The sequence below is a fragment of the Teleopsis dalmanni genome, chromosome 1, assembly GCF_002237135.1.
Source record: "Teleopsis dalmanni isolate 2A chromosome 1, ASM223713v2, whole genome shotgun sequence".
Lineage (NCBI taxonomy): Eukaryota > Metazoa > Arthropoda > Insecta > Diptera > Diopsidae > Teleopsis > Teleopsis dalmanni.
In genome coordinates this window covers 163,533,813-163,547,935 of record NC_051846.1, presented here as the reverse complement: position 1 = coordinate 163,547,935, position 14,123 = coordinate 163,533,813, and the positions used below count along the sequence as shown (strand labels likewise).

General features: G+C 31.0%; 1 protein-coding gene across 1 annotated transcript; it reads left to right on the top strand.

Moving 5' to 3' along the window:
• Window positions 1–7,319: 7,319 nt before the first annotated feature.
• On the top strand, window positions 7,320–10,369 carry LOC119666620 (G-box-binding factor-like). The gene is made up of 2 exons (XM_038075901.1): window positions 7,320–7,325; window positions 7,406–10,369. The coding sequence occupies exons 1-2, from the start codon at window positions 7,320–7,322 to the stop codon at window positions 10,367–10,369; spliced, it is 2,970 nt and encodes a 989-aa protein (XP_037931829.1).
• The last annotated feature ends 3,754 nt before the right edge of the window (window positions 10,370–14,123 follow it).

The window sequence follows — 14,123 nt, the reverse complement described above, 5'->3', positions numbered from 1 at the left end:
CGCCAAAAAAAATCTAATCGAACGATATGCGTTAAACTTTGACAGAATGTGTATAATAGTGTTGCCAGCGTGAAAATAAAAAAATTTACCGATTGGATAAAAAATTCAAAACAAATTATATAGCTATTCCATAAATAAATCTATAAATAAATATTATAATAAATTATTATTTATAATAAATATAAATAATAAATAAATATGTTTGTTATATCTAATCAGTATAAAAGTTTAAAAACATTACCAATCAATTAAGAATAAGTTCAATATCATCGTCTTCACTTAATGATATTTTATCACATTTTTTAAAAAGTGAATATTTACCTTCATTAAGTTGTGGTCCACACAACTATTTTACATGTGATATTTATTAACTTTAATTAAGTTGTGGTAAGGTTTGATTTAAACCACAGCTGAATACTTAATTACCATAAGTCGGATGAACAAAAAGAGAAGGAGTAGAAGAAATTTTATAAAATTGTCTTTGGTGTGTCTTTAAAAATGTTTAATCAACATTTCTCAGATTAACTACATAGTTATATGGGTATGTTTTCGATCAAGTGGATTTAACTTATATTTAATTTATTTATTCAATAACTCTTTTATTATATAATACTTTATATATACTCTGTTGAATATATAAAATTTTTTTTTTAATAAACAGTTTTTAGCTTTGTAGCTATTCTAACATATCAGGAACCAAATAGTAGATGCTGTCGAAAGAAGATAATGCATAAATGTTTTAAGTTTTCGTCTGAATATAAAAGTAAAAATTAGGCTGCTATTGATAGACTCTACTATGGATTACAAATTATATAATGGTCTATATACATCTTTTATTTTGTTCTTACTGAAAATAGCAGTTGCCATTATTGTTAAATTCAAAATCAGGCCCGCAGCCAGAAACTAGCTTTGGAACGCGCGTTTCAGATAAAATACTGGATAAAATATGTTTTTATTTTATATCATTTTGTCATGCCACGATTCATTAATAATGAATAGACAAATTCATTATGTCAATAAATAGAAATAATTATGTCTATTCATTAGCTCTATCCCTTCTCTGACTTGTTGTAATAATGGTGTAAGTAATGTTTCATCAATTGTCACTTCTCGGCGTTCACAGTCAGCTAGATTGTGTATAAACATTTCCAAGCAATGGTTAGTGTTAAGGGATATTCATAATTAGGAGTAACGAGCTTCGATATTTATTTTTTTCAGATAATAACACAGGTAAGATAATACAGGTAGCATTTAATTTAACATACCTTTTTTTAAAAGATTTGAGTATAATTGTATGTAATATTTTCGCAAAACACACATGCATGTTAATTTTTACTTTAAAAGAGATAAAAAAGTAATAAAATAAATAATGAAATATATCTAGACTTAAAAAAAATGAATAACATAAGTAATACTAACTATTGCTATACTATTACAAATTGGCTTAAGTACTCTAAAGTAATTAACTAAATAATTTAGCGGAATAAGATTTATTATTATGTATAAAATATTAAATAATAACTACAACTAATAAAGTAATAATAAAATTAGTACAATAAATAAAGTAAAAATGGCTTAAATGAGTACTTAGTTCGATTATACACGCCTCTTAACTATTTAAGTAGCTAAACTGTGTTACTTTTGCCATTTGTAAAAGATACTACTACCAATTTATGTTAATTCACAAATTATGTATAAAAATACAAGAAACCTTTACGAAATATCTTGTTAGTCCTCAAATTAAGTTAATTAATGATCTTTCGACAAACTCCGTTTCACTCGTTAGTAGAAAAAAATTTAATTAATCATAAATATATCAAATCTAGAAATTTTAATATAATCTCTTAAGCTTAGGTCTGCTAATTTTATAAAAACGATTAGGATTTTATTGCAGACTATGAAAGGAATTTTTCATGCTCATATAGTGTAAAAGAAGCTTAAAACTATTAATTTGATTAATGCAAATTAATGCATTTGAATTGCATAAAAAGCGAGTTCAAAAAATCTCACAGTTAAACGTTTCGTTTTTTTTTAAATTAAATTAACAATAACCTTGATTTATTGTTTTTTTTTCAACATTATTTTGTTTCATATTGAATAAATATTTAATTAACTATTTTTAGGTTATTAGTGAATGAATCTCCACATATTCCGCATCATATTTAAATTAAGTTATTATGTTTGTATTATATGGTATATTGTACGGTTTAATTATGATTAAAGTTACAATGATAAAGTCAGTGGGGGTTTCTTATGTTAAAACGATTAAATTCATACAAATAAATAAACATTTTTTATTTGTTTTAATAAAAATTTATTGGTGTGTGCACAAAAAAATAAGAAAAAAATTAAAAGAAATAATTACTTAATATTGCAAAAAATTCCTATTGATTCTGAGAATATAGTTAGGTTAGGTTAGGTTATACCGGTGATCCCTAGTGGATCCACTTAGGCCTATTGGCCCATTGTGATGCCGTATATAAATACTAAAAGAAAGTAAAAGAAACCTCAGGGTTTAAAACCACCTAGAACCTTTTGCGAAGCATAAAATGCTATTTAAAGCCCGATCCTGTAACTGGTCCAGGTCCTCAAGGAAGGGGGCCCCTAGAGTACTAAATCGCCGACGTGCAAGAGCTGGACAAAAACACAACAGATGAGATGCGCTCTCATCGTCCTCCCCACAGCTACGACAGATTTGGTTGAAAGGAAGACCTAGTCTTCTAGCATGGTTCCCTAGCTTACAGTGCCCTGTAATCAACCCTACCAGAAGACTAATGTCCTTGCGGGACATCTCAATGAGAGTTTTCGATTTCCTTTCATCGGAAAGTGGCCAGATTGCATACAGATGTCTACATATCGTTGAGTCTTCCCATCTTTTATTAAAAGTATTAGCGCAGAAAGAACTCAATATCAGTTTACATGATGTTAGCGATATGCCCAGATAGTCTAGGTGCTCCGAGTATGGTTCTGAAGCACCCTTTCTGGCTAACTCGTCTGCTTTGCAATTACCGAAAATATCCCTATGGCCGGGAACCCAGATTAGAGAAATATTGAGCTGCGTCGACATTTCGTTTAGAGATGTGTAGCAGTCAAGAACCGTCCTAGATGTAAATTGGACCGAACTCAAGGACTTTAATGCAGCTTGACTGTCTGATAGTATGTATATATTCCTGCCAAATATATCATCTACATTCAAACAAGCTATAGCTTCCCTGATGGCGACCACTTTCGCCTGAAAGACACTACAATGATCTGGAAGCCTAAAGAAGGAAGATTTGTTCAATTCCTCTGAGAAAACTCCACTACCTACACCACTACTTGTTTTGGATCCGTCAGTGAAGATGGTTACGCCCTCATCTAAGAAGGGGCCACCTGACGTCCATACCTCTCTAGATGGAAACACGGAGAATATAGTTTAAATATAATTATATTTTGTATATAATAAACACACGCTAATAACTTGTTAAATAAACAATCAACCTAAAACTATTAAAAAGCAATAAATTTCATTAATTTGCACAATTTTTTTTAAAACAATTTTATATAAATATATAAAAAGCATATAAATATGGTAATAAAATGTATGAAAAAGTCAAAATTAACATAAAGTTTATTATTAATTTGAAATATTTTTTTTATATTTTACATATGAATATCATATCGAATATCATATGAATATCATATTTGAAGCTGAAAACGTTAATGCCTTGTTGGTAACGAATCTATGCAATTAGTTTGCTCTAAGGCGCTTTTGCGGCGATCATAAATTCACAAATATGTACGCTTTTGTTTTTGTAATAAAATTACAAATGTATCTGATTTGATTGGCTTCCCTCGTTTTTAATTTGTTTCAACTGATTTTGGCAATTTTAGCTGCTGGCCAAATTGTTGCACATGTTGATTTGATTATTTACGAATTGACATGCAAATTTTAAATCTTTGTCAATTTCTTTATATTATTCCAATATACATATATTCCCCATTTCATGTATGTATGTATAATACTTATGAATAATAATTTTTGCTTTTATTTAAACAAATGTATTTTTTTTTTGCAAAACGGTCTCCATAGATTCAATTAGGTTTATAGCTTTTAAACAGTATTAATAGCGAATTAATTTCATTTACAATAAAAGCGACAAAGCTGTGCAGAAGCGATTAAATTAATTTATTTGAGAGTGAAATGCTTGGATTACTTAACAGCAGTGATATATGATAGACATAAATCACTTTATTAAAGTCTATTTTATACAAATCTTTTTGATTTCTTTTAATTTCTATTTTTAACTTAAAAATAAGCTAACTTCATAGTACAGTACTGAACTGATTGTAAAAGTTTATTTATTAACTACTAAATAAAAACAGGATTTATTTAGTTAATATTGACAGGAACTAATGGGAAATACATTACATATATTTTACTCTTTTGATTTAATGATATTCATATAAATATATACATATGCAGTAGAGACTTAATGACTTGTCTTAAGAGTCCTGCAAAGTCGGACTGAAAATCAATGCACAGAAAACAAAAGAAGTCAGAATAAACAATCGAATTGACGAATCTTTGAAATTGGAAAGGGAGACCATTGAACGCGTAAATGAATTTCAGTATCTAGGGAGTATTGTGTCTGAAAATGGAGTTACAGCGCAAGATGTGATAAATATAATAAAAAAACTCCTCGGTGCTTTTACAAGATAAAAATTTTTAAAGCATCCGTTACGGTAAACATACAAAGCAAGCTGAAAGTGTTTGTCAACCGATGTCTTCGCAGAATTTTGTGTATTTTCTGGCCAAACAGAATATCAAATCAACACCTTTGGACCAGAACAAATATAAGAGATATCAATCTTGAAATTCGCAAAAGAAAATTTGAATGGATCGGGCATGCACTTCAAAAGGCTGCTACTGAAATTTGTCAATAGGTGTTGGTATACAACCCGCAATGTAGTAGAGGAAGAGGTCGTCCAAAAACAACATGAAGAAAATCAACGTTAAATGAAATAAATACCGTTTTGCAGCCCTTATAAAGAAGAATAAGCAACATTACTGATATAAAGGACGTAGCGTTATGGCGCGAAAAGTGAAACTGAGTTATGGACAGTCTATGCCCAGTATAACAGACTACTCGAAATCATTGACTTCGAGCAAGGCTTATTATATATATTTTTATTATATACTCACTCATATATGTTGAAATATAATACTACTTTATACTTAAATTGACTTGTATATTCATCCGCTTTTTTATCTATTCTACTTAAAACAATAAGAAACCTCTTATATATCTTAAAAACTGTAACGTTCTATAATAAAGAAGTATTATTTAGATCAGGATGTCCAGACCAGGGGTTCGTTTATGTAACTTTTGACAATTAGTAACTCGAAGTGTTTGTCAAAAGTGATAAAAATCGTTGGAGAAAATGAAGTGAGAAAGTTACAGAAAGAAAATTAACGTAATTTGCGTCGGGGCAAATAGCCCATGTGCCTTGTTTTGGACAGCCCTGATTTAGACCATTGTTTTTCTGATGCCTTCTGAGTAACAACACAATGAGTGTTCGGAAATGTAAGCAAATCGGTCATAAAATTTATTCATTTTCAAACAACAAAAGATGAACTCTAAGTATCCTCCACCTTCCCCTTCACCTTTCTCATTAATAAAAAGAAGTAAGTATGTAAATGACAAAATTTACTTATCATCGTTGTTTTAAAGTTTATAATGTCTGTAAAATTACTTATAATTTAGAGACGTATGCTTACGTTAAATAACACTGACTTAAACCTTGAAGTTTATTTCGGGTCATTGTAATACCATAAAGGAATTACATTGTACACCGACTGCCTATTTAAAATTTTCGTTATTTGGCCGATTGAATAGAAGGTTCTACACATGACCATGGTCGTACCTGTAAGCTTAAGGAGAAAAAGGAACGTATTTCTCAACTGTTCTGTCACTGCTCGACACTCATCAAAAGATAAAGACAAAGTCGTTTCCCGATCTAATATTAGTGCCTTAAAACAACTAGTTTCCATTTGCAGCGCCTAAATAATCTGCAAATTTTAGTGCTATGAGTTGGTATTTGGGTGTACCATTTACTACCTAAATTTGCTTGATTTCTCTTGTAATAACTTACTCCAGTTCTTCTCCTTCTTACATTTATTTCCTCTGCCTAAAACCGTAACAAAATATTTTGAAAAATTCTGGCAACGACACTTCTATCATCTTTTAAGACACTATTTAAGGTCTTGGTATGTTAAAATTTTGTTTTAAATATAGCTCGTCTGTTATTTATCATATCAAACGTATTCAATGGTCTAATCAATACTTTTGTTTTTTTTTTATATTAGTTGATGTCTACATTAGAATTTTTAGATGAATAAAACAATTCATCAATAAATTAAGAGAAGATAGTCTTGTCGGTTGCAATTAAGAATTAAAAATATATCGAGGCAATGAAAATAAGAAAAAAAAAATTTGAATAACAGCAAGTAAGGAAATACAATAATAACAGTATAATAACTATTATATTATACAATAATACAATACAAAGAACTATTATGTCAGCATAAATAATACGAAACTATGTGAAAGTATGTGTTTACAACTCAGGTTTGATCAATGAGAAAAGTTTTGTGTATGAGATATACTAGTTAGGAATATATAATATATATATACGTATATATGAGATAAAACATTTTATTTTTAAAATTTGTTAAAGTAGAGACTCCTGCTGATCTATAAACTATCCAAATGAAATTTTTTTCTATTTAATATCGTGGAAATCCATAATATTTTTTAATCGTTAAAATGCTATAATGCTATAAAAATATATGTAATTTTTTATATTTTTTTATAACGATAAATAAAATATTTTTTTTTTTGCAATATTTTTTTTTATTTTCAAATCTTTAATTTATGTATATTGATTTATTTAATTATATACTATTTATGCTGAAATACAAATATTACAAATATTCAACATTTTTTTTGTTACATCTGTTGTGTGGTTTAATTGATTGGAGGCAGTAAAAAAATTTTGGTAATAATCTGCATGCGTTAAAAGTTTTGTTTTACCAACGAACTGATTGATTACAGTGGATACATAAAATCAAACAAACAAATTAGTTGGAATACTACGTTACCGCCTCGTCTACTATACCAACAAATTAGCCAAAGAAACCAAAAAGAAATGTGTGAATCAGCAGCATAAAATTAAATTGTTTTTATTTTTAACTGGGTATAAAATGTGCGCGAAGACTTGTAAGATGCATCATTATCTTGTTGGACACCAGTGGATTAAGTACGACCAACATAAAAATGAGGGTAAGTGATTTTATAAAAATTGGAGTATATCAGCAGCTATGGATTAACATTAGAAAAAATTATTTTTTTCTAATCCTCAGTACTTTCATCAGTTAATTGGATTACTTTTGTTTGGATTGTTAATACAAAATGGATTAGCTGATATCTCATTAACGTTACGCGGTGGTAAAGGAAAAAATTTTGCAAATAGTCAACGAGAGTATTTACCACCATCTGCGCAGGAAGTGTCAATTAATCAAAATTACGATAACACTAATTTTGGTCATTCACAATATCAGGTGTTTGAAGTACACAATCATTATACGGGATCATCAGGTGAAAGTAACAATGACTTAGGTTCACGTGAATATTTACCACCAGCTCAAGAGATACACATACAACATATACATCAAGGTGATCATTTAGCTGATGATCATTTAGCTGATGATCATTTAGATGTTTCATTTTTGGGCTTGGCTGCAGGTCAAGTGACGGATGGCGAACAAATAACGATTATAGAAAATACACCTGATATTCACCACGAAGCACCAGTTTTAGCTTCCATACCAGTTTCAAGTCAAGTTTCAGTTTCAGCTCCAGTTGCCTCACCAGCGCCAGTATCGCTTCCGGAACCGAATATACCAGTACCATTTCCCTCAAATTATAAACATGATTTTCAAAAGAATGAAAATGAAGCTAATAATTTGAATGTGGAAGAAACTTATGAAGAAGCAGGCTACTTGCCTCCCTATCAGGGCACATCAGTGAATGCACAGGTGCATAACGAAAATTACAATCAAGGTGGTGATCATTTTCAAGCACCAGATTATTTGCCACCACATCAAGAGCAAGCAGTGCATCAGCAACAAGGACGAGTACAACAACATCATCACGAGCAGATAGTGAGTAGCCAGCAAGCATCAGGTTATTTACCACCACATCAGGAACAAGTAGTACACCAGCAATTACATCAACAGCACACAGTGAGCAGCCAGCAAACACCAGGTTATTTGGCACCATATCAGGAGAAAGTAGTACATCACCATCATCATCATCAACATCAACACCAACAACAAAACCAAGTTCAACACCAACATCATGAGCACATAGTATCTTCCCAGCAAACACCGGGTTATTTACCACCGCATCAAGAACAAGTAGTACATCAACAAAACCAACAACAAAGTCAAGTTCAAACTCATCAACATGATCAGCATGCAGTGGTTACACAGCAAACACATTTCAAAGCTCCTGACTATTTACCGCCTAATAAAGAATCGTCCATAGTAGGCGTTCAACAACATGCACATGCACCACAAGCCGTTGTAGGCCAACCAACTGCACAGGCATATAGAGCGCCTGGATATTTACCACCACATACAGCGATTGCTCAACAGCAATTATCACATGGTCAACAACAAAACTATCAGCAACAAGTGCAACATACAGTACAACATCAACAAAATATTGCTTCAGCTCATTTTAAAGGACCCAGCTATTTGCCTCCACATACAGAACATGTTCAACATCAACAGCATAATCACGTCTCATCAATACAAAATATCGCACAGGTGAATACTGCTTATCGTGCTCCTGATTACTTGCCACCACATGTATCAACAACGAGTGCATCACAACAAAATTACAATGGTGAGCAACGTACTCAACACAGTGTTGCTCCAGCAACAACAGCTTCAGGGTATTTGCCTCCTGGTTATGATTTCGATAATCCCGAACAGAAACAAATACAAAATATACAACAACAGGCCATTTCATCGCATGCCTCAACTCAGTTTGCTGAAGCACCTGCAGCACCACCAGCTACACTACCACTAGGTTATGATTTTGTGAAACCAAATAATGCTGAAGCTGCTATTGCAGAGTTGCACACTCTACCAGATGAACATGAGCCAGAACAGAACGTACAGAACCATGTTCAACCACAAGCTCACTATTCAAGCACTCTACAACATCAGCAACAACGCGCTGTTGGAGTTAGTACGTCGGCATATCAAGCAAATGGTTATTTGCCACCACATACCAATTCTGGAGCTGCAGTTTCAACTGCCTCAACACAATCCGCGTATCAAAGTCCGGCGGTATCAGTACAACAACCTTCACTATACAATGTGCGCAACATTTTTAATAATTTGGTAAGTGCGCAACAGCAAAGACAAGTGCAACCACCACAATACAAATTGCAGACACAACAACATATATCGACTACAGTCTCAGGTCGACGCTTCAAAGGTCCAGATTATTTGCCACCTTATAAAAACTCACCGCCAGCATCAGTATCGGCAGTTCCAGCTTCCAATTCACAAATACATAGCTTGAGCAGTTATATGATAGCTGTGCAACCTTACCAACGATATGGTGCTGCTCAGTTCACACAACCCAGAATGCCTTTTGCTAAATATGGACCACCGACTTCTTTGCAAGTACAACAGCCCATAGAAGTAGCACCCATGTATCGTGAGCCCACAACACGCCCACAATATTATGCGCCTTCAATGTCATATGCAACTAACACAGTAGCTCAAACGCATCAATCTGTTAGCCAAATTGCTAACCAGCAACTTAATAATAGAGCACAACAATCTTTACGACAGTTGATGCCATATGATGTACGCCAACATTCTTCTGCAGCTGCTGTCTCAAGGCCATTGGTACAAAAAACAGTTTTGTTGCCAGTTAAATCTGCGTCCGTCTCACAACACGGAAGAGGTAAAGTCCGTACAGTACAGATTCTTAATTCCAGTCAAGTAAAAACATTGAAGGTACTTGAAACTTCAGATAATGCGGGAGTAAAAACCATTAAAATTCTTGGGGTCAGCAAGGAAACACCTATGGGTGATCACCGCATTGTAAAAGTAGTCAGCAAAAGCTCACACAATGGTGCCGAAAATCATATACAGACAGTTAAAATTTTTAACGATCAGAAGGATGTAAGCTTGCAAGAAGCAAATGTTCCAACAAGAGCTAATAACGCCTACTTGCCGCCAAGAAGGCCACGCTCAACCCGTCTTCGACCTGCTGGCGGTAAAGTTCATTTCCGTAATTAACATGCAATCGCAATGACAGCGAGTGTTGCATCGTTAATAGATGCAGAACTGATTAGTTTTAATAATCATAGCGTTCCAAAGCCTCTTAACATACATTTCGAAACGAATTTTTTTCCCATGGGGACTTGTTAGTCTTTAATTGGTAGACGGCCTCATATTACGTTTGTGGCCTGATTATGTATCTTCACATAATTCATTTTGATTACTTTTTTATTTTAATTTATAATTTGTTTTTTATTATTGTTGTTGTTTCATTTCGATTTGTTTATTCATAAGTTTGTTCAAGTTTGTACCTTTTTTGTTATTGTTTTTATTTGAAATTTATTTTTTATTTTTTGATTTGTATTTAATTTTAATCTTTTGTTTTCGATTGATGCTGCACAATGATTTCATTTGTGCCAATAATGAAATATTTATCTAATATTACAAATGTTGTAATAAAAACAAACCTGCATTTTCCATTACTTCATAGAAATTTGAATTGCAAATTGGGATTTTGTTGTTGTTCCGTTTGTGTACATAGTTGAGTTGATAATGAGATTCGCCCGGAAATGTGTTGGTAACATTGGTGCGAAATTGGCCATTCTTTTTTCGGTATTGTGTTTGGTTGTGGATTTGGGAATGCCAGGCAGGCGTCATTAAAATATGAGGTGTTAAAGTGGAGCAAGACTGTATAATTAACTAGTAAGTATTACACAATTCTGCAGAAGATGAGACTATAAGAAATTTGCAAAGTTAAAAATGTTAAAATTTTTTTTGTTAACATCTGTGAAGTTGCAAATGAAAGTCTGAATAGACAAGGTCATGTTGGGTCCACATGAAAATCAATTTATTTAGTTAAAAGCTTTAAGGTTCATAGAGCGATCTTAATTAAGAAACCAAGCCCATATTCATACTGCCCTATGAATACAGTAGAAGTGACGTAATTATGGTTATTTTTTTAAATAGAGGAGTACAGACCACACCGTTGGTATACTAATTACTAGGGCTAAAGTAAGTTTAAAAAAAAGAAAGGTAATTATCTGCTTTAGCATCAGCAAATGTCTTTAACATAAATACATATAATAAATAATGAAAATAAATATGTATAAACCATTACTTAAATTTTAAAACTATATGGGAATTTCTAAATATTAGAGGTATTAATAAAAACTTTTATTAATGTTTTTAATTATTAATTTTAATAAAGTTTGAAAATAACTAGGAAGTGACAAGTTATGTACAGACATTAAGAGCATTAACAAAAATATTTAATTAAAAGTATTAATATTAATAAATATTAAAAAATATTAATATAAAAATTTAAGAAAAACAGTAGGCACCTATATCGAAAAATTGCATTACCTTCAGCTAAGAATATAGAAGCTGTAAGTTCATATAAAAGGGATTCAATCTCGAAAAATTGGATCACCTCCAACAACTGCAAGGTAAGGTCAAATAGAAAAAGCTCTTTGTAAATCCCCAGAGCTTTTAAGACAAAGTCCGGCGGATATCTTAAATATAGACCTTCCCAAAATCGTTTACTTCACCCATTACAGCGGTTGATATTAATCCGTAGAAACTCATATTCGGTAGTATGGTAACAAAATGGCCCCTATGTACTATTTGGGCAAAAGTGAAAGGTTTGAGGCCAACCAAACCAACCATGGAGACTTATAATTTAATAGAATTAAAATTAATAATGAAAGGAAGTTCTTAAACGAGATTAAAATATTAATATATAATAACATACATATTAAAAAATGGATGTAAAAAAATATGATGATGTATTGTGTTATATCTTATATATGTTATATAGTATGTTCTCGTACTTGATAAGAAATATTGGAAGTAATGTATTAAATACGTATTCCGAATACGTTACCATGCAGAGCGTTGTGGCTATGTTTGTTATGATAAATATATAAAAATTTTATTTTTATTTAAAATGTCACTAATATAAAATTATAGTTGTATAAATGATATAAGGGTAAAAATCCTAGTATGTTGCCAAACTAAGAAAATTGATATACTTATATATAGTGTATGAAGGCTATATATATTAGCTATATACATAATGGTACCATATATGATACTATATATATAAAGTACTTTTAGTCACCAATCGACATTTCTGCAGAATAGTTTGATAATTTTAATCACTACCAAATTCAGTATATATTGTCAGTTGACCGCAAAAATTTTTATTTCTTTCAAGAATTATTGGAAGAATAGATTATATATATCCTTTTAAGTCTCTTACTACTGGTGGAGGAAAACTTAGGATTTTGTTTTTGTTTATTAAAATAATTTTATATATTTAAATGAGTTCTTTTTGAACTGCCACTATTAATATTTTAAGGCTAAATGGACTATAAATAAGTGTACTTCTTGAATAAAACGCACTATATGAGTAGTTATAAGGTACTGGTTTATTTCAATTATTTATCCGTTTATATACATTTTCTACGACATATGTGCCTAAATAAACTACGATGACATATATTGTGGCGACATTAAATAAATGTTCATATTTGAACAGCGATAAAGCTGTATCCTTTGCAACAGTGAAACGTTGATGCTAGAAAACATGAATATCATCATGTTTATGAATATAAAATCGTCTAGCAATATTAAGTAAACTATAGACATATATATAGTCTAGTCTATAGTCCTTTTTGATTTCACATAATTTGAAAAATTTTGTGTCGATTGGTGCAAAAAATTATTCTGGAATTATATAGAAGCTAATAATATTGGTGGTTTATGATGAACAAAATACACCAAATGTTGTTTTCATTTAAAGCACACTAACAGACCATCTGTTTTTGCAGAAAAACTGGGGTAACTTTGCCATTAAAAGAGTTAACATATAATTTCTCACCACGTTTTAGTTGTCATATTTCGGCATAAACGAGTGACTGAGCACTCAAAACTTTGAATTAATGTGCATCCGTCATATAATTCTGATTTAGTATGCAATGAATTTTGGTTGGTTAAGGAATCCGTTCATGCTTTCAAAAACCATATTTGGCAAGTGATTTGAATGCATTAAAAAAACGTTATGACAAATCGTTAGAAGGGATACAAAATTGTATAGATCATAAATGAGAATAGTTTCAAAAAAATAAAATTGTATAAATGGTAAATAGCTGTTTTTTTTTATTATTATTATATGCCGGAAATGATCATAAAATAATTTTTTATTATTGTAATAATAGCACGACCTAAAGCCCGGCAAAATTTAAAACACATACGTAAAACTCATAGGTTGGAACTAATACAAACATTCTAATAATAGCAATGTTTTGGAAGCCATACTCTTTTAGATCCAAAACATATGTAATTATAACATTAAATGCTCATTAAACCAGATCTAAAAGATTTAAAAACATATTAGTAATTCTTAACATCCATATTAACAATCAATTTAAGTATTATCTTTAAATCTGAGGTATGTTAAATCAGGTTACCTAAATGATCAAAAATTATTCATCATTAGTTGCTAAATTCAAAAAATACTTGTATTAGAGCAGAGTAAGATTGCAACAACACCCAATGATGGTTGGGTGTACTCTAATAGTACTAATTACGATAGTACTATTACTTCTTCAGAAAAATATATTTAAAAAAATGTGGACATTAATTTATATTTATAAACGATTTACGAAATTGAATTTAAGAATTCGAACACTAAAAGTTATATGATTTATAATGCAAAAGTATTGACTTACGAATTGTGTTTTATACTAGATTAATTTACATGTTCAAGGCT